General features: G+C 39.9%; 1 protein-coding gene across 1 annotated transcript; it reads right to left on the bottom strand.

Annotated features, from left to right (window-relative positions):
* Window positions 1–5670: 5670 nt before the first annotated feature.
* LOC128264420 (insulin-like growth factor-binding protein complex acid labile subunit) lies at window positions 5671–7859 on the bottom strand. The gene is made up of 2 exons (XM_052999904.1): window positions 6130–7859; window positions 5671–6065 (listed from the first exon to the last, which is right to left on the bottom strand). Exons 1-2 carry the CDS (start codon window positions 7789–7791, stop codon window positions 6048–6050), a joined length of 1680 nt encoding a protein of 559 aa, XP_052855864.1. The 5' UTR covers window positions 7792–7859; the 3' UTR covers window positions 5671–6047.
* Window positions 7860–24057: the final 16198 nt, after the last annotated feature.

Genomic DNA, 24057 nt, shown 5'->3' with positions numbered 1-24057 from the left:
ACATATCCGGCGGACCACACGCGCCGCCGGCAAACCCATACTATATCTATATCCTCTAAGTTCTGTATAAGTGGGACGACCCCACCACCACCACCACCACCACCACCACCACCACCACCACCACCTCACCCATCGAAATCCTGCGGGCAAGTGTCAAGCTGAAAAAAATTAGCGCATCACGTGCGTCTTCGGGGCCGCAATATCCTTCGAACTGGCGGCATTGTCCTTATCGGCAGCGCTATCGATTTCGTTTAATATGTTAATCTGTGCCAAGGCGAGGGTCGACCTTTGACCCCCCGCTCTTGCATTTCTATCCTTATCTGCCAGTCTGTTCATTAGGGTATCATAAAAGAGTTTTCTCTTTGTACTTTACTTTATCAGAGTATTTCAACCCCCCAACCAATATTGGTGGCTTCTTTACGTTTTTATTGAGCAGCCATAAAAATTATTTGTCCTGGACCTCCGATTGGCGTCCACTTAATGGCCAACGAAACGACCCGTTGGAGAGCATCGAATAAAAATCAACGAGAAAGGCTTTAAACGGCCATAAGAACTGCGTCCACTTATCGCGGATGAGATGCATAACATTTATCTGTAGGAGCAGGAGCTAATTACTCCCCTGGATGATGGGCCTCACTCCGCCGCCATTTCTCCACATTTCTCCGCATTTCTCCGCTCATATCTATCGGTTTTATGTCCGCGTTAATTACCTGGCGCGGAGATTTTACCACTGCTTACGTTTTAATTTTTATGGCATTTCCCGGTAAGAGCCGCGTGAAAAGTTCTCCGCAACTCGATCGAAATGACTGTGTAACCTTTGACCTTTTTTAATGCTCTCCATTCTCACAGTAGGGGATTTCGGCTCCTCGCCAAAGGTTTATAAAACACAACTGAGGATTAAGGGTGGGAATTATGAAAGTTTATCCGGCGCGGGAAGAATTTTGTTGCTAGTTGCAATTTGATAGAGACTTATGATTTTTTAATCACTTGGTGGTGAGGACTGGAGCTGTTATTGAACGAATTCCTATATCCGCATATTAATGTATCTTAATTTTTTAGTTTTATTTTTAAAATATAGATGAAGGTTTCCAATTTCGTTTATAGTTTTTCTAAACATTTTGTGACATTTAAGATAAATGTATACAACCAGTAAGTAAAATCGAGCAATATATGCTTTCTGGTTTGAAATTGAACGCATTTTCTGCAGTTTTTTATGCTCTGATTTCTCACACTGTCCCGTCCATCCATCTATGAATTGATTGCTCATTTATAAAGAGTCTTCCCTTCGGACGATGGGCTGTCAAGGGAAGTGCAGGAAAATGGGTGCTCGGATGGGCATATTGTGGCAGTCAGTTAGGCAATTTCCCATGCGCACACGCCCGTCACAAGGGCCACACCCACCACCCAAAACTCTTCTTTGGCCTGCAGTTTCCACCACCGCCAAATAAGGATACAATTGCAGCATCCAAGGAAGGGCTAAGCGGATATTCATTACACGAACCGCACGCTGGCACGCGTTACCGCTTTGGACGCTTTAGCACCCTCTCGTCCTTGCTGGTAGTATCCTGGCACTTGGTACTTGGTCCGTGGTCCTTGGACGAGCTTACACTTTACATATGTCACGGATATCCCCGTGGGAGGGTTTTGCGCCGTTTGACTTTTGAGCGGAGTCAGGCCGCTGATCCTGTTTGCTGTAAATAATGCGATTAACGGCATCACGCAGCCAGCTCCTGATCCTGATTTCTCATTGCGATTGGGGGTGGGGTTGGCATGGGAATGGTCGCTGTTAATGAGCCACCAAAGGAACTGCGCTCCAGCGAGACTTCCCCGGATTAGTGCTACAAATTCGCGCCTAAGCATGGTGTGAAATATGAAAGCGTACACAGCGGGAAATGCTGTCCCAGTGGCAGGAATAAAACACTTGATTTATTACGAATTTCGGTTGATAATCAGAGCTATAACCATTAAGTACAATATTATTTAATGCAATATTATTTATTAACCATTCAACTTTTTAAAAACTAATTAAAAATCGTTTAAATTTTAAAAAATGTTTATTGTAAACCTAAATTCATTTCTTTTTATAAATTTTCAAAATTAACAATGGTTGCACTTAAACTAATAGGACTTAAATACACTTACGAATGTGACTAAAAGTAGGTAACAATATATTTAGGGCCCGGAAATCAAATGGAACCAACCCGAAATACGTTCCTTATTCACTGCATACTTTAAGTTCCTACTTTTCGTTTTTATACTTGATTTAAAACTCAATTATTACAATATTTGACCCTTAAATTATTTTTGTCATGTTTAAGGATTTGTTATCCTAAAATATAAATTAGAAATAATTAAAAAATCCGTGTTTTAATCTTGTGTTTCAGTTTAAAAGTTATTTTTAAGAACTTGAGATATTCTCAGTGTATCATTCCCCCTTAAATGGGGGAAAAATGAAAAATTATTGCTTTGGTTTCATTTTCGACTGTGTTCGGGTTTGGGTTTGTCATTGTCTATCGCCATTAAAGTGTCTTTAGTGCTCCACGACGTATGCCGTTCACTGGCTTGGAAGTAATATTTATTAACTCTGCCAAAAGTGCACAAAATAATCGCATTAACGCCGAACCGGCCCCACACCCCCTAGTTAGCCACGTGTGAGTTGGCTAACCGGCTGAATGACTAACTGAGTGAGTGAGTGAGTGAGTGACTGAATGACTGACTGGTTGACTGAATGACAGACTGACTGCCAGGTCGGCGGTGTCATTGTCGTGCTGTTTTTTGAACTGAAAAGGTTGGGAAACGCCGGCGGGTAGCATCTGGAGATTTTCCTTGCACTTTTGTCTTTGGGCGTGTCGCCGCCAAAAGGCGTTTATATTTTCGGAAAATCTCATTTTCCAGCCAGTCGCAGTCGAGAGCCAAGTGTGCGAAAATTTGATAAACGCCGACCCCCAAAAGGCGCATGATTTATGGATCGGCATCGGCGTAGAGGAAGAACCAGCCCAATACAATCCAAAGCCCATAACCCAAAACCCAAAAACCATAACCTGGCTCTAAGCTGAAATCAGAACGGCGAAAGGCGGAGGGGGGTGTGGCCGCGGTTTGGCAGCATAAAGTGCTAAAAAACGCTCAATAAAACCACACATAAAAATTGACTAAATACAAAACATGACAGACGGCGTGCGAGTATTAATAATAATGCGTTCGGCCGACGGCCCAGTCCGCTTTTTTGGCCTTCTCTTTTTTTTTTTTTTTTTTTTATTTTCCCTCAGCTTCTGCCGTTGTTTATAAAGTGCAAAAAACGTTGTACTCTTTTTCACATTCACATTCGATAAAAATCGCATGATCATAAATTTACACTTTGCACAGCCTCCGCGGCAACGCCCACCCCGAAAAAAAAGGGGGGAGAAAATGCCGAATGCACATCGATTGGGGGTGGCGGGGTGGTCACCGAGAGGCGGTGGGGGTTGGAGGGTGTTGGTGAAGGCGGGGGGGCGGGTCAGAGATATACACGCAATGGCAGGGAGAATCTGGCGGCCCCTGGGACGCATGAACGATTGGTAAATTGTTGTGGTCAGGATTGGTTTGGAATCGGAATCGGAATCGGTTCGCATTGCCTTCTCAGGGGTCCCTCGCGTTATGTTTTGCGGCAATTGCAATCAGTTGGTTTCCCATTGCAGATTTGAATCGAATAGGTGGTACTGTGGAGAGGTCAAAGCAAGACTCTAAAGCAAAGGTAGAAGACCCTTAATTGGTCAAACCAATCAGTAAAAATATAACTCTAATATCTTAATTTTATTTGGCAATGAAAATCTATTTAACCATTTTCTTTTAGAAGCCATTTATGACATTATATGTATGCCCTTTTATTAATAAAAATGAATTTAAAATTAGGCCATTAGCAGCTGTTTCTTCCATAATTGGTAACAATGTGATTCCACAGATGTGTAAATTAATTTATTGTATTACTCCATCGCAGTTGCCATTTCGTTTTTAATATCGGTAAAACCAGAATCCCATTAACCCAATATACCCAAGTTCACACCCCTTTCGAAACCAGAGAATTGAGGTAGAAAAATGCATTTATTGCCTTTCGATTTTTTACAAATCGTTGAAATATTTTTCACAGAAAAGCCGCGTGCGCTTTACATTTTCAAATGCGAAATTTTCGGGCGGGTGTGGGCGTGCCCGGTCACGCCCACTTAGCGCGCGGTGTGAAGTTATTTAATTGCCAAGCGATTTGCGCGCGTTTTGTGGGCGATTTGTGACGCACTCAATCGATGATGATGCTGCTTCGCCCTATCCCTATCCCCCTCACTGCCCAACTCCCTGTCTCTTTCGTCCACCTTCTCCCTGTCTCTTTCGTTCTCTTATCGCCTTGACCAAATCATCTGCTGGCGCATAATTAATGAGCTGCACATAATTTGCATATTTCTAATTTAATCAAAATGATTTGATTCGCATGCCCACTAAAATCAACAGCAACAAAAACAACAACAAGCCATATAGTATAACAACAACAATAGCAAATGCAACAACAATGTGCATGTGCATGTGCATGTGCATGTCGCTGCAACATTATAAATAAATCAAAATACAATTTCTCAGAAATTGCGATGCCCTATCAAAATCCAGCGAGGAGAGACCCCCAAACATAAACACGGGCAAAATTTCCACCCAAAACATGTTGATAGGTATACCCTCGGCTTTAAAGGGGCTGGGGGCGGGACAAGTCAACCTTATAATATCTGAATATATATATATATATGTACATATATATATGTAAGCTTGTGGCGAGGTCTACGCAAATGCAAACGCCACAAATCCACGGCCTCAAAGGAAACATGCAAGAAGTGCCAACAACGAAGGCGGAAAAGTCCATGTTCAACCAGCTCCACAATTTCCCCCCCCTTTGGGCACTCGTCTATCACCCCTCCACCCCCCATTTGGGCCAACTTCCAGGCCGAGTCTTAACTAGTCTTGGCCCAAAGAGCCACATCCACATGTCCTCCTGTGCATGCCGTGCAATTATTTTGAATTAAATTCGTATTTTGTTCGAATCTTGTAAGTTCATCTTGTTCGGCTGGTCCGGTGTGCTCCTCTCTACACGGAAAGAAAAAGCAGATCAAATTAGGACTTTTAACTAGATAAATAAAGCTGTATATCTTAGAGGAATTAACAAAATTTTAGTGTTTTTTTATTATTAAGTTGATTTTCTGGAGATTGTTCTTTAACCATTTATTTTTACAAATATTTATGATAACTATACATTATCCTTGCGCACGCTTTTTGGTGATAGTCGTCACTACGTGGACGGCCGAGCACAGTGATTATACTTTTCATTATTAATTAAATAACATTTGTTTTGTTTAGTGTATTTTACTTTACTCTTTTCCTCACTACACTTTCTGCGCTCTCGGATGGACATTGTTTCTGTCTCCTCGCTGCTTAGATTTCATATGCAAAATATATAGGTCTTGTTTTGTGGAAGGCACGACATTGAATATACCCTCTATAAAACGTTGCTGCTAAAAAGTAATTTAATTATGTAAACACAAAGCTTTAATGAATAATCGTTTCTAATTAAATTAATTAAAAGTGCGGAATATAAATAATCTTAACAAATCTTCCAAATGGCTTGAACTTACATATTTAAAATCTTGTAAGTTAAAGGTCTAAGCTCATATGTATATATTATTTTTGATAATCCTGATTATAAGGCTGATTACTTTACAAGTTTTTAAAAATTTATATGAAGTTAAACACTTATATTACTTATTTTGTTTAACAACGAGTTGGTTTATTAAAGCTGTTTTATACATGGGCAAATATTGCTTTGTTTGTTTATTAATATAGTGTCTACATTCTTTTCATTTATCAATTTAATCTAGTTACAGCAAACTTCCGCGATTCTCATATATACAGGGTAGCAAACAAGTCAGCAACAACAGATATAGCCACAACACGGTATGGAAAAAGGCAAACACTAGCGCTAAATTGACATCGAATTGGCGTTTATTTGGCTTGCCGAGTTGCGTGGCTACATGTCCCGTCTATTCGCTGGAGCTGTGCTGTTTTGAGAAACGGATAGGATAAGGATAAGCTAGTAAGCCAAAGAGTTGACCAGGCTCATACTTCCGAGTCCTGCTCGTCGAGGCGTCGCCCACTGCTCCTCGACAATGTGTTGCCTCCACCGACGATGTGGGACCGCCTCCAATGGCGAATCCGCCGCAGACAGCCCTCTTCCTGCAGGATATGGTAGAGATTCATCAGCAGAATGAGCAGCACCACCAGCAGGGTGACAAAGGCCAGGATATCCTTGAGGGTCCAGTAGGGATGTATACCAGACACACCCGGTGGATCCAATTTCTGGGCCTCCGGCTGACTTCCAGTCGGTGGCCAGTCGATATCCACCTGACTACTATTTATTCCGGGTCTATTTTGGCTCCTCGCCTGCAGGTGAACCCCTCGATCGTTGAGGTACACGAACATCTTGCGATATAAGCCAGGAGCCCAAGCATTGTCATGCAGGCCCAGCTCCTTGAGATCTTCGTGCTGCTGATGGAAGACCTGGTAGTCGAAGGTGTTCAGGCGATTCCCCTCGATAAACAGAGCTTCCAGAACCGGCAGACCCCTCAATATCTCGACATCCAGGTTTAACAACTTATTATGGGAAAGATCCAAATAGTTGAGACGGGCTGAGAAGATTGGCGAATCCGGGGGCAGGCTTATCAATCGATTGTTGGCCAAATTCAGATACTTTAAGCTGGGCAAAAGGAACAGCTCCTGGGCATTGGGATCTTCTAAATAGCCACCATAGAGTGGCAAGGATTCAATCACATTCTTGGACAGATCCAGTCTCTGCAGATTCCACATGCCTCTAAGAAGCCCAGCAGTATCATTTCCACTTAGCAAATTGCCATGTAGATCCAACTCAATAACACCGCTTTTATTTCCAACATGTAGATTACTCAGCTCATTGTTGCCCGCCTGAAGTTTGATAAGTCCACCGTTGATCACTAAACTGGTGAGCCCACTGCCCTCCAAAATCAAGCGCTGAATGTTGTGGATGTCAAGCGTTAGGATTTCCAGTTGGCCAGCATGGCCCAAGTCGAGCAGATGAAGATTGGGCAAGGAGCTGAGAATATCCGGGAGTAGGGTCCTCAGTTGGTTGCCATTCAGCAGCAGGGTTTGTATTTTTCCATTCTTGGCAAAGATATCTTTTGGCAAGTGGGCAAGCAGATTGTGGCTCAAATCTAGGTGCACTAGCTCCGTCAGCGGATCAAAGGTTCTGGAGAGGATCTCTTGAATGCCATTGCCCTGCAGGCCCAGTAAGCGTAGCCTGGCCAAACCCTTGAAGGCTCCTATGTGCACGGTGTGTATGATGTTTTGACCCAGTTCCAGGATCTCCAGACGTGGCACCGTGGTGAAGACCTCATCCCGGAGAACACCGAGACTTGTGCGCTGCATCTGCAGCGAGGTGAGATTGCCCACTGGCCTCAGACTCTCTTTACTGATGTGATAGGAGGCACAGTTCCGGATGACCAGTGTCCGAAGACCTGGCGTTAAGTTCAGGACCAACCAAGTGATCGACTGCCTGCTGCAGTTCGTCAAGTGCAATTCCCGGAGTCGAAGGGCCGGACTGGCCGAGTAGGCCACTCGTCGATCACTCAAACTGCAGAAAGAGTCCGGACAACTGGCACTCAGATTCAAGCGTCCAGTGGCATCGTAAACGCCCAATGTTTCGCCCAACTCCAAGCCGCAAAATCCAAGTAATATATACACGTATAAATTCATAATATTTCAGTTTCACTTTACTCGCGCTTTGTCAGACTGCGAATAATGCACTGAAGTCGAGCAGAGCGGCATCGGCATCGGTCGCACTTGCTTATCATCTGGATTTTTGGATCAGCGGGAAGAGTGGAGCGTTACCCACTGCTGATAGTGGATGATGTAAAGCCCTCGGGAAGCTTTGCTGATGACAACAAAGTAAAGCTTTCCCAGCATGCTGCCAGCGATAACACAAATCCAGACTCAACGATCTGGGTGGACCAAGTTAGTTTAGAAAACACAATTTTTTAGATTTGCCAAATTGAGATTTCTTCAGATTTCTACTTAAAATGTGTGAATAAAAGTAACAAATTTTTTTTTTTATTTATTTATTACATATGATTCCCAAGTTTAGTTGATAAAATCAATTTAAATATTTATAGCTTAGATTTCCATCCATAGCGGACATTTTAAATTTTTTGCAGTACATTATATAACTATTTTTGAACAGACTTAGATATCTGAAATATTTAATTTAAATTTTTAAATTTAAGTAATTTATAAAACAATTAGGACTTACTTTAAGTCAAAGATTGTTCACAATAGTTCAAACGTTTTAATATGAAAACATGTTTTACACAAACATGTTTTACACAAACATGTTTTATTGAAATAAGAATATATGTAATGATATTTTGATTTAAAATAAGATTACGAATCTTAAAGATAGTTTGTCGTCTCTTGCTGGTTAAGAATTTCGGTCCTGACCTCGGGTCTTTCATTACTCAACCGCCCCCACTTGCATCCAAAGCAGCAGTTGTCCCCTTCCTTATTATATAGTTTCCTTCTCACATATATCAGCACCAGTATCAGGAAGATTACCATAAGGGTATCGTAGATGGTCCACACGTGCATTTTCTTTTTTGGCACGAGTTCGGATTGAGGATCTTGTTGGGGATCGGGTTGGGAATCGTGTTTTGTATTGGGTAGTGGATTGGTTACGGGACTGTATTTCGGACTGGATTCTGGATTGTCTTGGGGACTATGTTGGGGATTGGATTCGATTTTGCCATCCTCATTAAGTTCTCGCTTCGGTCTAAGCTCACGTTCAGAAATAGCTAAGAGCTGGTAGTCTTTCATATTTAGCTGAAAGTCACTAACCACATTTCCAAAATCATTGGGGGAAAAAGCATCGTTTCCCGAAACAGAGATTGCAGAAACGAGAAGCAGAAAAAGTATAAACATAGTCTATTTTTAAAAGTTGACGATCATCCGTTGAAAGGCTGTGTGGTTTTTTAGGTTTCAGCTAAAATACGAAAACAATATGTTGTTTAGATCATGAAAACTTCTTCTAACTATTAAGTACCTCCTATTTAGAACTCGTTAGTGTAACTTTTGAATCTAATCAGCTGTTTTACCAGAGAAACTGAATACAGAACATCGTTTAGTCAGATTCAAGTCATTTGGCCTTTCTGTTCGATATGTTGGCGCGCATTCAAACAATTAAAACTGCTGACTTGAAATATTCGACTACTGAAAGCTTGTCACTCAGGTTTATATTAATTCGCATTAATATATTTATTTTTGTTTTAAACAAGTTGGTTTTGTTAAAAATACATAGTAAAATAAAGAATAAAAATGTATTTTGTTCCGTAGCTAAGAGAACTAAAATTATACCAAAGCACCTTAGCACAATATTAATAATAACATAATTTTATGTAATTTTTGTTAGTTTTGACACTTTTAAAGTAATTTTGTTTGCCAATTTGAATTCTGATTGAAAAAAAAATTCAATATATATGTAATGCAGAAACTAAAAGACTAAAAGGGGCTAAAGTTGATATATGTTAAAGAACGTAGACAGCCAAGGGACTGTTCTTAATACCCAGTGAATACATCAAATGCCTGGAACATCTCTGCTTATCGCGGACAACCGACCAACATGTTCCACATAAAATGGAGTTCCTTTGCTCAGCAAATAAAAGGCAGCCAGAGGGAGAGATCCTTTAATTCCCTGCATAATTCCAAATCAGACAAGCGTTAAAAACATTTCATTATAACGCTACACAATCGGAATATTTAATGATTTAATCGGCCGGCCGTATCAGGCACAACAGCAACAACAACAGGCACAACACCTAAGCTAAGCAGGCAGAGTTCGCAGTTGCTGCAGTCTCGATAAACTGCTTCAAATTCACAGATTTTAAATTTAAAATCGTTGCCACACGGCGCAGGGCAGGCAGAGGAACATGTAAAAAGCAGCCAGGTCTTTTTGGCCAAGATCTCCCCATACCTTAGCCATACCATTCCATGCCATACCATACCATACCATACCATACCATACCATACCATTCCACTCTCAAGTTGTCTGGCAAACGTTGCCTTCGATATAATGGCGCGAGTTTCATGTTTACAAAAAAGATTATGCAGCCGCAAACAACAAGAACCACGAGATACTCGCACAAACGTGCAGAGGCTGCAGAGTCCACACAGAACTGGCAAGCCCGAAGATGGAACCTGAAAACTGAGAACTGAAACTGGAGTTCTAATTAAACAATTCGTAGAATTTCGCGTTAATTGCGAGAAAACGACTTGAACGTGCTCGGCGGATTGGCTGGAGCTCTGGGACCCTGGTCCTCCTCCTCCTCCTTCTCCTCCTGGTTAACACCACCACTCCACTGCGCTCCTCTTACCTTAACCCATTCCATTTTTCAGGTGACACGTTCTGGGGAAGTTCTTATGGGTATACACGTACACCCACATAAAAGTTTCTAACAAATACAGTTTAAGACTTATGTGGCTTAGATATTCGATGTAAATTTAACTCCTTATTCACTTAATATAGTTACTTACGATAAATTTCGAAATCAACATTGTATTTAATTTTAACATTTAATTTTAATACTTTAAAGAGCATTTTTGTTACCTAAACATTTAAAAGATTTAAAATATTAAATCACCATTAATGAGCCTATCATTGGTTAATATCAATATAAAGATTTTACTAAAATGACTACCTAATTATAATAATATAATATATAATAAATATATATATATATATATATATAAACACAAATTGATATCTTTATGGGGATATAAAACAATAAATTAATTATACTTAGGTAGTCATTTCAGTAAAATCTTTTGTTTTTTTTTCGAGTGTTTTGGCCTTTGCCTAGATCCGGTGTCATTCTGGTGTGTGCCTCAATTTGACGAGGATGAGCTCTGTTATTAACACGCCTCCCGGCCTTACCCCTTAACTCCGCCACTCCAAACTTGGACAATGCTCTGGACTTTTTACACATGTGAAGGCTGGCCAAGTTGGAGAGAAAACTCAATTCAAATTATCGCCAAACAAGATCGACAGATGTTCAACCGGCACAACAACAGAAATGCCAAGATGGAAGGGTATGGGGACGAAGATGGAGATGGAGATGGAGAGAGGTCAATGAGGTGCACCGACCGATCGGCCAGATCGATCTTCCTGCAGTCGAAAAGCCAGAGCCCAAAGCCCGAAGCCCAAAGCCCAAAGCCCGAGTCAAAAGCAGTCGCACGTCTCGCTGAGCAAATAACGCCCCAAAATAAAATAACACAAGACAGAGAACTAAACCCTTTAATCTAAACCACTTTGGGCCATTGGCAGTGCAGATCCCTCGAACCAAAACCGATCGCAGCCGATCGACAACGCCACGCATATTTCGCATAACCCAGGCACACCTTTACCTTTTCACCCAGGTCCAACCGAAAATGCCGGGATAACGCCGAAAAATGAGAATATGAAACAAAAAAAAAAAATAAAATCGTACAACAAAGAATTGCCCATAGGAACACAGGCACTTCTTCGATCCAAAAGGGCGAAGTGGTGGTGGCGGTGGAGAGCTATGCTACCGTCATCATCATCGCCAGCACCAGCACCAGCACTCCATCTCCATCTCCATTCTTCTGGTCGATCATCCGCACTCGTCATCGTGCCCGTCATCGTGTCCACATCCCAGGGTTGGCTCTTATCAAGCCCGATTAATCTGCCATCGCTGTCGCTGATAAGACCCGGCAAATGGACGACCCTCTCGCCAGAGCTCCTCAGTTCCTCAGCTCAGGATCGATCCTCTTCAGAGCAACCACGAAACCCACCATAAAAGCCAGCCACAACCGCATCATTGTTAGCCCAGTGCGCAGTGGCAGCCAACACTCATGTTTAAATTATGATGGCTTCTAACTTGCGCCCCAACCCCTGTGCCTTCGTCAAATCGAATGTGGATGTGGGCATATGGGTTGCCCTCCTCCGATCCTCCGATCCTCCAATCCTCCCTATCCCTATGTGTTTCTATACAGCTCTATAGCTCTACACTCCTCACCTCCTCGGATCGTGTCAGAAGTCATGCTGCTGCCGACATGGCTGACGACCCATTGACAAATGCACAGATTGAAGACTCCTGCTTCCACTCAATGAACAAATGCAGAAGGCTCGGCTGGAAATTTGGCAAATGCGAAAGGGTCTACTCGAAGATTAAATCTTTTTGAAACAAAAAACACCAAATGTGAAAATACCATTCACTTTTTTCTAATTCTAAATATATATTATTAAAAATGGAACACTTGGATTATGTTAAATTAGTTCCTTGGCTGAACAATAAAAAAATAACCGTGTGTCTTAAAATCTGAAAAAGGCACCTTTTTCTTTTAGAAGTTTTTGAATTTTCTCAATCGATTGGAAATACTAAAACGAATTCAAGAAGGTGTTACATTTAGACATTTTAGATTCGATTAATAATTTTTAATATAATAAACCATCATTTTTTTTGTCGAAATTTTTTTAAAACAATGTTTTTAGCTGTGAATGTCAATTAATTGTACATTTTATGACAAAATCAATTGAGGTAAGACATTTCGGAATTTGACCATTATTTCATAGAGTTTTGATCAAATAACATAAATTCGAGCTGATTTTGTATTTTTTGTAAGGGATGCCATCATTCTTTTTTTACAAAAATTGGTAAAAAAAATAGTTCAGCAGTGTATGCCAAATGATTGGATATGTTATTACGCGATCAACGAGGTGTGGCATTCCGTATTATTATTGTTTTTGGGAGAAAAAAAAAACATATTTCTAGAGCTAAGTCCGGACCTTTCGATGAAATCAATATAAGGAATTTTGGTAAGCATGCTAGTCATTACTTTTTTAAAAACGTAATAACCAATTAAAGCAAAACCTAATGATTTCCTTGCACTTTCAAAGGATATTTAAAACACTAATAAAAGCTACCAGTTTTCTTAAATGATTCCCAACTACTAATGATTTTATCATTATCAATAATGCACTTCTGATTATAAATCAAGCGATAATCCCAAACAAAGTAGACAATAGTTGAGCTAATACGTTAGAGAAAACAGAGTTATCGGATTTATCTAATCGGCCTCATCTACATGGGTTCATCCTGGCGTATGCGTAATGCGCGTTTGTCACTGGCAGCTGGTGATCTGCTCGGCGTTTTTCCCCCGCCCAGCAAACAAACACAAAAATCTCTGAATCCGATTTGACTGTGCTTCGTTTTATTTAAACACAATCGCTGATGCATAATTAATTAAAAGGTTTTTCAATGTGATTTCTTTCCCCCGCGAATGTTTTGTTTACTTTTTGCTCGCTGTCTTCTTTTGACAACACGCCCCAAAAAAACGGTGGCCGCTTGTTGGTTGGCTGATTCCGATACCGATTCGGATTCGGATACGGAATCTGGTTCTGGTTTTGCCTTTGTGGCCGTGGCCGGGGCTGTGGCTGTGGGTTTGTGGGCCCTTATCTTGTAAATTGAATTATGAAATCGTCAACTTGAAACCGAACTGAATGCAGTCGAAAGCCAACGGAGGCTGCTCCTTTTTGTCCACGGCACGGGGAATCAGTTAAGGGAGCATGACGACGACAACTACAACGGGTAGCAGCTGTCGCTGTCGCTGTCCAATGACCAACCAACCAGCGAACCAACGAACCAACGAACCAACTCCCTGCCATCGTCCTGTGCGAGTGAGTGAGCAAACAAAACGGGCATTTAACATAATCATATCATATCGTCGTAGGCATCACATCGCTGCCGAGCTGAAACCACTTAAGTTGGCCCAGGACCAAAATGAGGATGAGGATGGAGATGAGGATGAGGATGATGATGAGCATGAGTCTGGCCATTTGCATATGTCTTTTGCCCCCTTGCCACGCCCCCTTTGGCTTGTTTGCTCGGCAGCACGAATGAGCAGCATTTAGAAGATATCTGCCTTTCATTGCTTTATTTGCCTGTGTGCTGGCCTGCTTTTGATTTCTCGCACAGAATGGGCTATTCTGACCATCCTAAGGTTCTTCCCCGCCCGAGTTTCAAAGATGAACCCTGTCAAAACATTTAAAAAACACAGATAAAAGACGCAAGTCAAGTTAGAAGTTACACTGAGATTTCAGATTGAAAAATAAAAAAAATAAGGGATTAATAAATAATAAAGATATTAAAAGTATCCATGTGTCCAATATTTACATTGAGCTTTTATCACTATATACAAGCAAAAATTATTTTCTTCAACCTTTCGAAATAAAATTTTTACAATTAACAAATATTTAAATCGCTGCATTTTGAATTCCTTTATTAATAATTTTATGCAAATTTTTCTGGTTACTTTTTATTATATCCATTTTAATTTTCTATCATATTTTTGGATAGTTAAAATTTTGACAAATTGAATTAAATTAAACTTTTTTAAGCTTATTATAAACAATTTTTGAGAGTGCACAAATAAAAAAGAAAATCCGAAAACGCTTTCGTTTGTTCTAATCACAGCGACAGCATCGCCGAGTTGCTGGGCTTTCGGGATTTGGTAATTGAGAATATAATTACACGAATTACGACGCAGTCGCCGTGTTTATCTGACCGTTAGCATCTGCCTTTCATCTCGCTGTCTCTAGACGCCTGAAGTTGACAGGGCCAAGTGCGTTCCGATGGGCTCTATTTTGTGGGTCCGAGTCGCCAAGGGGATGCCATGGCAGTCAGCTGAACTGAACCAGGCCGAATAAGCCAAGAACTCAAGTGGAGCATGTGTCCGCTTTCACAGCGCCGGGCAATTGACAAACACCACTCGTTGTAACACACAACTGTGTGGTACAAACAGAGACAGAGGCCCTGAAAAGGGATGCCGAACAATTGTCACTTCCCAAAGCAATTACGTTACAATTTAAGCGTGTAAACAAAAAATTACAAAGTTGTTAGGCCAAAATGGCAACCATTCTGCCAGTCATCGCAAGCTGCCAACAACTGGCAGGAGTTTGGGTATTATTGAATAGAAATAAAGTTGAAAAGGGATGGCCAAATTGTGTTAAAGAGTATACTCTATAGAAAAACTTTATTTGTCATAGAGTTTATACCTTGTTTAGTAGTTAGTGTTAAGAGTGCTTGATGAAGATATCCTTAACAAATTTCCCTTTTATTAAAAGAATTTCGGTAAAAGACAATATATGTTTTAATTAGTATTCGTTTAAATCAATCTTAAATCAAAGAGTATATACTCTAAAAAAAACTTTATTATGATATAATTTGTACCTTGTTTAGGAGTTAAAATACGATATTATTTTTTAAACCAATAATAATCCTTTATTATGCTTAAAAAATTTGGTAAAAGGCATTATATATTTTAATTTGTCTTTTTAAATGAATCTTGTTTCATTAGCTGCCTGTAGCTTGCACGTTGTCGCATTTTGCCTGACTAATTACCTTCACACTCAACCATCCAGAAATAATTGGTGCATGCTCTGTTAGTGACAGGTAAGCCCCGCTTTAATCGACTGGCAGCGCGCCACACATCATCAAACATTTTATTGGTCAATTGGGCGACATTTCGATGTTGGCTTAGCCCTCTGACACCCCCTTCCCTTCCCCTACCCCTTGGAATAGAGTTCCGAACACCTAACACCTAGTTGTAACCCCTCTGTGGCTGTCGTCGCAAGTGTTACCTTTCCAATAAATATTTGTTTACGCACAAATAGACTTGGGGAGCGCGTTAGAAATTCATTTGGCCGGGCAAGTGAAGCGAGGCGAAACCGCATAGGCAGTCCTGTTAAATGCACTGAACAAAAATGTGTTGACTTAGTGAAGGATGGTTAACAGAACAGCTGAGATAGGTAACGAGTTCATGGCTTACTTTGATATTATGGCAAATTTGTGAGGAGCCAAATTCACTTGAACCATTCGATAATGAGATGTCATATCTTCAAGATTGATTTTTGTATTTAGTTCTTAAAAATTTTATAAATAAAAATTTGCAGAAATAAATTTAAAAATATGATAAAATTTTAATTAAGTTTAAGTATTTTGTTATGAATTCTAAGCCATTTAAAAATAAAATGTCTTTTAACTACGGCACTGCTTTTAAGCTTTAACACTAAGTTTTTATTTCTGTAAACGTTAAATTTATTCAATATCTTTCTAATATTTCTAAAAAGGAATGCTAGAACTTAAATGATTTATTTCTGCAAGTGCATGCGTCTGTCTTATCAAGTTTAGATAATCGACAATGATTCCTGTGTTTGCCCTCAACGCCTCGGCCTGCTTGTTTGCCTTCAATTCTTTGGGTGTTTGCTGGGTCACCACAAAATCATAATGCTCAAGTAAAAAGGAAACCCAAAAAAAAAAAGACCAAAATGTTTGCTTAATTTATCGCAGTAGCATCGTTTCAAAAATTAATTTAATTGGATGCCGCAGAACTGTCGTTGGAAGTGGGACCCCTATGCTCGTGGTCATAATTCGGAGTCTCAACTTCCGGCTTCTGAATCTGCTTCCAGCTTATCGTATCACTGCGATCGCCTCTGGTTCGCACCTATTCAAATGATCTGGCCAAATCGGGAGAAATATCATAGAATCAGCAGCCACAGGAGCAGCTGATTGACTATAATCTCAACAAAAAATAAAAACAGAAACAATAATAGAGGAAACAAAAAGTGGAGTCGCATTTTGTGTGGTTTTGTGTGGGTTATCAACCGGGGTTTTGTCGCCACCATCTCGGTTCCGAGGGCCATTCGCCCATCACGTGTCTAATTTCTCGCTGCCCAAATGCCCAAATGCCCAAATAGTCCTCAGGAGGGAACCCATTGTGGTTCGCCTGGTTTTTGCCTTGGTTTTTGCTCTGTGCTGTGCTCCTCCAGTTGTCGGTCGGTTATCTTGATGCTGGCGCGCAAAAATGTTTACAATTTTGCTGCTCATTTTTTCTGCAGCTCTCACAATGGCAGCGAAATTAAAAATGTTTCCAGTGGTTGGTTGGTTGGCCCGGTCCGGGCTTCATTTTTCATCTTGGTCACTCAATTGTGCGCGAGACACATGCCAAAAGGATGGGCCGGCACTTCGAACTGGGCACATTGGTGAAAGGGAATCTTATTTACTGGAACTGCGCCCTGAATAGAGGGCTTCAGCAAATGTCGGATAAACAATCGAGCTCAGGCAGACAAAGGTGTTTCCTTGGAGTGTTAACAGAATGTACAAGAAACTATTCATTTTACTTACACCCAAAGAAAAAATTGTCATAGATGTTTAATGAAATCATAACTTGTTTAAGCTTTATTAAATTATGATATTAAGATACAAATTTGTGTCAACTTAAAGTTTGCTAATATAAATATTGTAGTTAAATTAATTTTAAACTTTAAATAAACACAATAAAACAATTTTTGCCAGTTAGCAAATCAAATGAGATTTTTGAGAGTATGAACCTATAAACAAGTGTTCGATTTTTGCCACAAGTTTTTGTTTAATTTATTTAGAGTTATTATGCAAGTTGCACAAATTTAATTTAAGCATTAGGAGATGTATTTGCATAGTATTTAATTTAAAATCTGAGTCTTAGCCGTAACTGTTTTGTTACCTTCCTATTAAGTTCAATTAAAATTGCAATGCCACCACTGTGCATCGGTCCGGCAATCAGCGTTTTGTGTCAACTAACAAATAAATATCACGCATGGCCAAAAGCGGCAATCAAAGTCCATCAACTGGCATCGGGCTGGCAGATGCCAAGCCGTCGATAAGCAAACTGATGCGATGCCTTATACCATACCATACAATACCATATCCTTTGGCAGCGAGTCGCCACGTTTCGATCTGGAGGACGATAAAGTGCCTGGCATTGTTTTGGGCCTCAATCAGAGCTGGTTTAAATGCGCCGAGCTGGTTTGGAGGGGGCCAAGGCAGGTCTATCATAGGCCATGTCCGAAGGCGAAGCGCAGTCATAATTATTTCATTATGGCCCATTTGTTTCATCAGCCCCATTGGCCACGACTTCTGTTAACTGTTTGCTGACGATTTGGGCCTGATTCTCCGTTTGTGTGTTTCTGTTTCTGTTTCGGTTTGTGTCTCTGCGTTTTTGGGCCTTATCGATTGGACGCCATCTTAATTGTTTGTTGTTAAACACGCAGCTCGCTCGAGACCACAGATTTTCGATCTTCGATCCCCATTCCGATTCCGATTCCGATTCCAATACGGAATTCGGTTTCTGATTTAGGGCCCCCACTCCACTCACTCGCAGCGAATAGACTTTTCTGCTTATTGATTTTTCATTCGAATTTCGTCGTCAGCCATTTGATTTATTGTTGTCCACTTAATTTGTTAGAGATGCTGTCCAGATACAGATGCTCCCTATCCCCGGGCCGCTAATTCGCTGAAGATCGTTGCTCGGATGTCGTATTTATGGTCACCGGCTTATCGTTGGGAAGATTTTCGAGTAAGTCTGTGGGTCTGCCCTCGGTTGAACTGAACTAGTTTGCCTGAATGAGCTTAAGCTGCGTTAAATGCTTCGGGGTGGGGCCCACAAAATGGGGTTTCTCTGGCTGATTTGCATAAATAGTTTGTTGGTCTCTTAATGTTTAAAATCATTGTTTTCTTCAGAAAAGGTCTTTCACCAAAAATAAAATATTTTTAAAACGAAATATGAATGAATAGTAAATTAATAAGTTATTTTGTTAAGCTTAAGTTTTATTGGCCTAAAATTGCCCTAAAACATGTTCTTTAGCTTAAGGTACAATAAAAAAAACTTATTTGACTAAATTTTTAAGTTTTGACAAGTAATGTATACAAAATATTTGAAGTAAAATTTAAAATTTTAAATGAAGTAAATTTTAAATTTGAATATAAAATGTTGAATAGAGCAAAGAACAATAAGCATTAAATAAAAAAGGTAATACAAACTTTGTTATATATTAAGTTTATTTTAACATTAATAAAGATTTAAATTTTATCATAAATTTTTTTATACCTCAGGAAAACAAAAAAAGTTTTCGGTTAAAATTTGGGAAATATCTACGGAATAGATTTCTCTGCCACCTCGGATAATCGCTTAGAGTCAAAAGGATTTTGTTGAAATTAAGATAGTCAATAGTGTTTGTTTAAGGATTAACCAAGCTGTTGTTTTTCGTGGTCTCTAAAGAATTAATTTACCAAACTCTAAAATCGCACACCAAAATTTCACTAGCCTCCCCCACAAGGGAGTCGCCGTTTGAAAGCAGCAATTAGGGACTGTTGCCAAACAGTGGCCAACGAACAACGGACAACGAACAACGGACAAGGGCTGACCCATTCTCCACTCGGTGTCCAGGTGTGTGGCCACAATAGATGACCACACCAGGGTCCTGAACCGACCCTCACCACTCGCCACTCACCCCTCAACGAATCCAAATCAGACTCAGACAATGGCAATTGTGAGCGGCTGAGAATGTTGTCATATGTCGCCTCCGTCGCTGTCGTCGCACATCGGTGTGTTTCATGTAAACAAATAACAAATTAAATGAAAATTTAAATAAAGGAGAAGCAGAAGCAGAAGCAGCACAACGATTTATGTGCCGGTTGCAGGATAAGCCCGAATCGAAGCCGTGTCACTAAGGGGAAACCCTCCGGCGACGCCGGCAGTCCTTGGCCTTGGTTGTTTTTGTGGTTGATGGAGGCGAAACCCCGCTGATCGAATCAAATGAAGGGAACACACACAGATAGATGGAAAAATACGTGTACGGGTGGCAAAAAGGACAATCGAAGGCGGCAGCCAGGATTTGCCTTAGCCTTTGGCCCAGAGGGTTGGTCTGTGTTACCTTGGTCCTGGCTCCTCGCTTCCTCGATTTCTCGATTTCTCGATTCCTTCGAGGCGGGTGGCAATCGTCCTCCTGTAATTGGGATTTGTATTGAGTTATTATTTATTGCCCCTAGCCGTCGCCCTCGTCTTCGGTCGAGTCAAAATAGAGAAATTATCGGCAACAACTTTGCGTGTTGAATTGATTGATTTGCTTTCCTCGGGGCCAAGTCCAAATTGGAGTCTATATTTGTTTCTGTGTCTAGTGATGGAAATTGTTCAGGCTGTGGTACCTTTAATTAAACCATCTCACTCATGTGAATCCTATTAATGCTATAGTAATTTCCATTAATTTTAAGTGCATTAAACAAATATATTTAGTAAAAAAATCCTTTTAATTTATTCTTAATAAATGCTCTAACATACAATTTTATTAAAATTACAAACATGCTTGAAATTATATAAAATTAAATACGTTTTTAAAAGTTGCATTTAAAAAAAACGTATTATAATTCCCAATCCGTTAAAGCTTACAATATTTTATGAACAGTTTTCATAATACTATGGCTTGATACTTGAACGAAATAGTATACAAAATTCTTTGAATTAAAATTAGGAAGTTAAATTTTTTTATCCTTCTATCTAGGTATAAGTCGGTACTTTTCCCATCTCTAACTGTATCTGTGTACCTGTAACCTCCTGCGTTTGTTCGAGTGTGTGTGTGTGTGTATGGCATGCGGGTCCTTTGCATGTCAATAGGTGCTAAAAATTGACTTTCGAGCAACGCCCAGACGAAACCTGCTTGAAACTTAATTAACAAGCCTCCGCCGCAAATACAGATACAGATACATGTACTGTATCTCTGGCAACAGAAGCCAGGCCCCATCAAAAGATAAACCCCTGACAATCACTCAAAGCTGGAAGCGGGCAGGGGGATTTAGAGGGGAGTCATCGGGACTCTGAATCTTGAGGGGCATGCAAAATGCAGCTGCAGTCTGCCAACTGGCATTTACATACTTACAAGGAAAGCAGCCGAACCATCCCAACCAAGCCGAATGATATATAAAAACACAAGAAATTTGACATGAACTGTGGAGATTTCAACGCAAAGATAGCGCCAAAAAACCAAAAAAAAAAAAAGATGCCACCGAGACAGGGACAGCCGATTTGTGTGTGGAGAGTGGAGTTTGGCTCCTTGAATAATGGCGGCCTCAATCAGGACGGAGAACCCAAGCAATTGTAAGAAAAACTCAAGGGTCTGAGAAAGGTCTAAACCTCTGCGGTCGCCGGTTCTTCGGTTCTTCGGCCCTTCGTCATTGTGGTTTTCTGGCTGCGAGGAGAGACAAAGATGACGCGATTGCTAGATTCGATAAGCAAAATCATTTGTGATAAAATAAATAATTGAGTTCGTTTGCATATCATGGGAAAGCATCTCCAGCATACACGCATAAAAATATCGGTGGTATGGGGTGAAGGCCTTAATAAATTCATAGGCACACTCATAACTTTTTTCCCAATTGTGTCACAGATTAGGCGGGGCCACCGAGATAAACGCCTTTAGACAGACTTCAATCAAATCGGACGACTATCGCCAGTAACTATCTTTTGGATCCCCACCTTAGAGACCCACACCACGCACCTCCAATTGCGATAAAGCGTTAAAATTAATTATCGAGTGCCAGCAGCACAGAGCTCAGTGCGTTGTGCTGTCAAATCTTTATCGCATAATTGATTTCATAGCTACTGCGTTTGCTTTCGGCGCTGCTTTCCTCAAATTACATGCCAAGGGCCCTGCCAACGAATATTTTTTTTTTCCAATGATGGCCCAAGCAATTGGGGTAACAAAAAACATACAACAAAAATATCTAAAAAGCGTAGAGAAGAACAACAAACGGCAGCCACAAATCACACATCGCGATAAGAAACTGTGATTTTTATTTTTTGAAAACTGATTTTTGATTTCCTGTACAATTTTGATTAAAAACCGTGTGGCTGGCTGTCTCGCTCTTCGTGTCTGTCATGTTGTCGACTCAAATGCTGGGGAAAACTTCTTCGCTGACTGTCAATGAACGGCTGAAAGACAAATTGAAAACAAAGTCTAATCAGTTGAGCAATTGAGCAATTTTATATACCCCTTACTTAGCGGATTAGATGGCGGTTACACGAGTGCGTAGTTAAGGTGTTATTTAAGATCAACGTTTAATACCCATAAAAACATCTACTTAGTGAAATAACTATTGATTATAATGTTGGCATTACGAAATTTTGGTCAATCAATTTTTATGATTTAGATAGACCAATAAATTACAATACAAATAAACATTTATTTTGGATATTATTATATTATATAATGAATTCGCAAGTATTTAATGTTTAAATGTATAATACGAAGTACATTTTGATATCAGTGGCATGTAAATGTTCAAAAGTGAATAATATATTCAAAAGTTTTTTTTTTAATTATAAAAAATATTTTTAAAACGGTTTTTTTAACATCCTGATTTAGAGACGTCCCTACATCTTAAAAAAAAACAGTTTGCACTTTCTCTAAATGCTTTACAAGGTTTATAATCCCATTTGATAGCATAAGTTTGAAAATTGGTTAATGATTTTTCCAGGGTAGCCTCTAGTCTTCTTAAAAACCATTTACACTGCAGTGTTTCTTATAATTTTTCTGGTTGCTTCTGGTGGCATTGTTAAGAGCCCGTTTGGAAATCTAATCACTGACAAGCTATGGCTGCCTGTATTCGATAGATAGTTGCTGATGGCACACTCGAGGGGATGGTTAGTGAAGGGGACGGGGGGCTTAAAATTGATTCGGACCGGGTTGAGAAATGGTTCGAGATTTGGCAGCCGATACGGCTTATGCAAGGTGCGAGGTAGGAAAGTTTCCGATGGATTGTGGCTGGCGCTGGAATGTCGCTGCGATAGGCCATCAATATGGTCCCAAGTCAGTGGCATATCCTTGGCCACACCTCCACTCGAAGGGACCACCATGTGTCGTGGCCGCTTTTGTTCCTTCCTGCGTCCTTTTGTGTCTGGCGTAATTAAAACTTAAAACGCTTTTTGTTTTGCAAGCAGCACTTGAACCACAAAGTTCACAGCCCACACAGCCCACCACCCCTCATTCTGCATGTCTCGACCAACAAAAAGCAGGAGAAAGAAAAAGTATCTCAAGTGTGCTCATTGTGAAAATTCCAATAGAGAGCGTGCGACTTCGTTGGCATTAAAAAACCCCCGATTGTTTCAAGCAAACTTTGCCGAGCAGGAGTTCCCCTTCAGCAATGTAACAGAATCAGGACTCGAGGTTCAAGTACGGAGCACGGAGCACGTGCCCGGGTCCCGAGTTCAGTTCAAGTGTGCCAATATGTTGCAGCTTCGATCCGAGGCACATGCCACCACACGGACCTCTTGTGCACCTAAAAAACTTTTTTTATTGATCAAAACGAAAGCCTATTATTGCAATACATTTCTGACTGCTACAACCATAATCTCGATATTAGTTATTCATTTTATCAATCTTCAATTTAATCAAACTTCAATTGAAAATTTAAGTGGAAACTGGGATGTAAATTAGATACCTTTTAATTAAAATGTTTTTTACGATTTTTAAACAAAACTTTCAATCCTATAAAAAACTAAAGTTTTATATGTGCAAAAATGCTGGACCATCAAAAAATTGAAGAAACTACCCAACTTAATTGTTTTAAAACAAATTCTCATTAAAATTTATTACCAGATATTTTATAGAATATAAAATTAACTCTCTTAGAGAAAACCAAATGTAAGTTCGCTTTTCATAACATACGTATACGCATTCACTAGACAATTGAATAAAAACCCGACGATCAAACAATATAAGTCTTATAGGATATATCCGGAAATTAATGGAAATGGAAATCATGGATTTTCAAACATATACGAATATAACTGCAATTATATAGATTTTTTAGAACTATATCATATAGTACCCATAGAAACGACAAATATTTTAGAGAAAAATAAATAAATTCATTGTTTTTAAACATGTAGGCATACAAATCGAAATATAAAAGTTTTATAGAACATTAAACTTTTGTTATGCTGAAAAGATACATATCTATTGTTTTTTCCTTTGTTGTTTTTGTATAACTTTGTTATATATAGCGTATTTTACCATGTCATAATTTTAACTCGAAATTTTTCGGAATCTTATCTTTGCAACTTTTTACACGTAGCATTCAATCA

Source organism: Drosophila gunungcola, chromosome 3R (assembly GCF_025200985.1).
Source record: "Drosophila gunungcola strain Sukarami chromosome 3R, Dgunungcola_SK_2, whole genome shotgun sequence".
NCBI lineage: Eukaryota > Metazoa > Arthropoda > Insecta > Diptera > Drosophilidae > Drosophila > Drosophila gunungcola.
Note: the sequence above shows the minus strand (reverse complement) of the source record. Positions and strands in the feature narration are given on the sequence as shown.

Bases quoted from the DNA above. Each gene is read 5' to 3' on its own strand.
- LOC128264420 (XM_052999904.1), bottom strand. From the start codon at position 7,791: ATGAATTTATACGTGTATATATTACTTGGATTTTGCGGCTTGGAGTTG.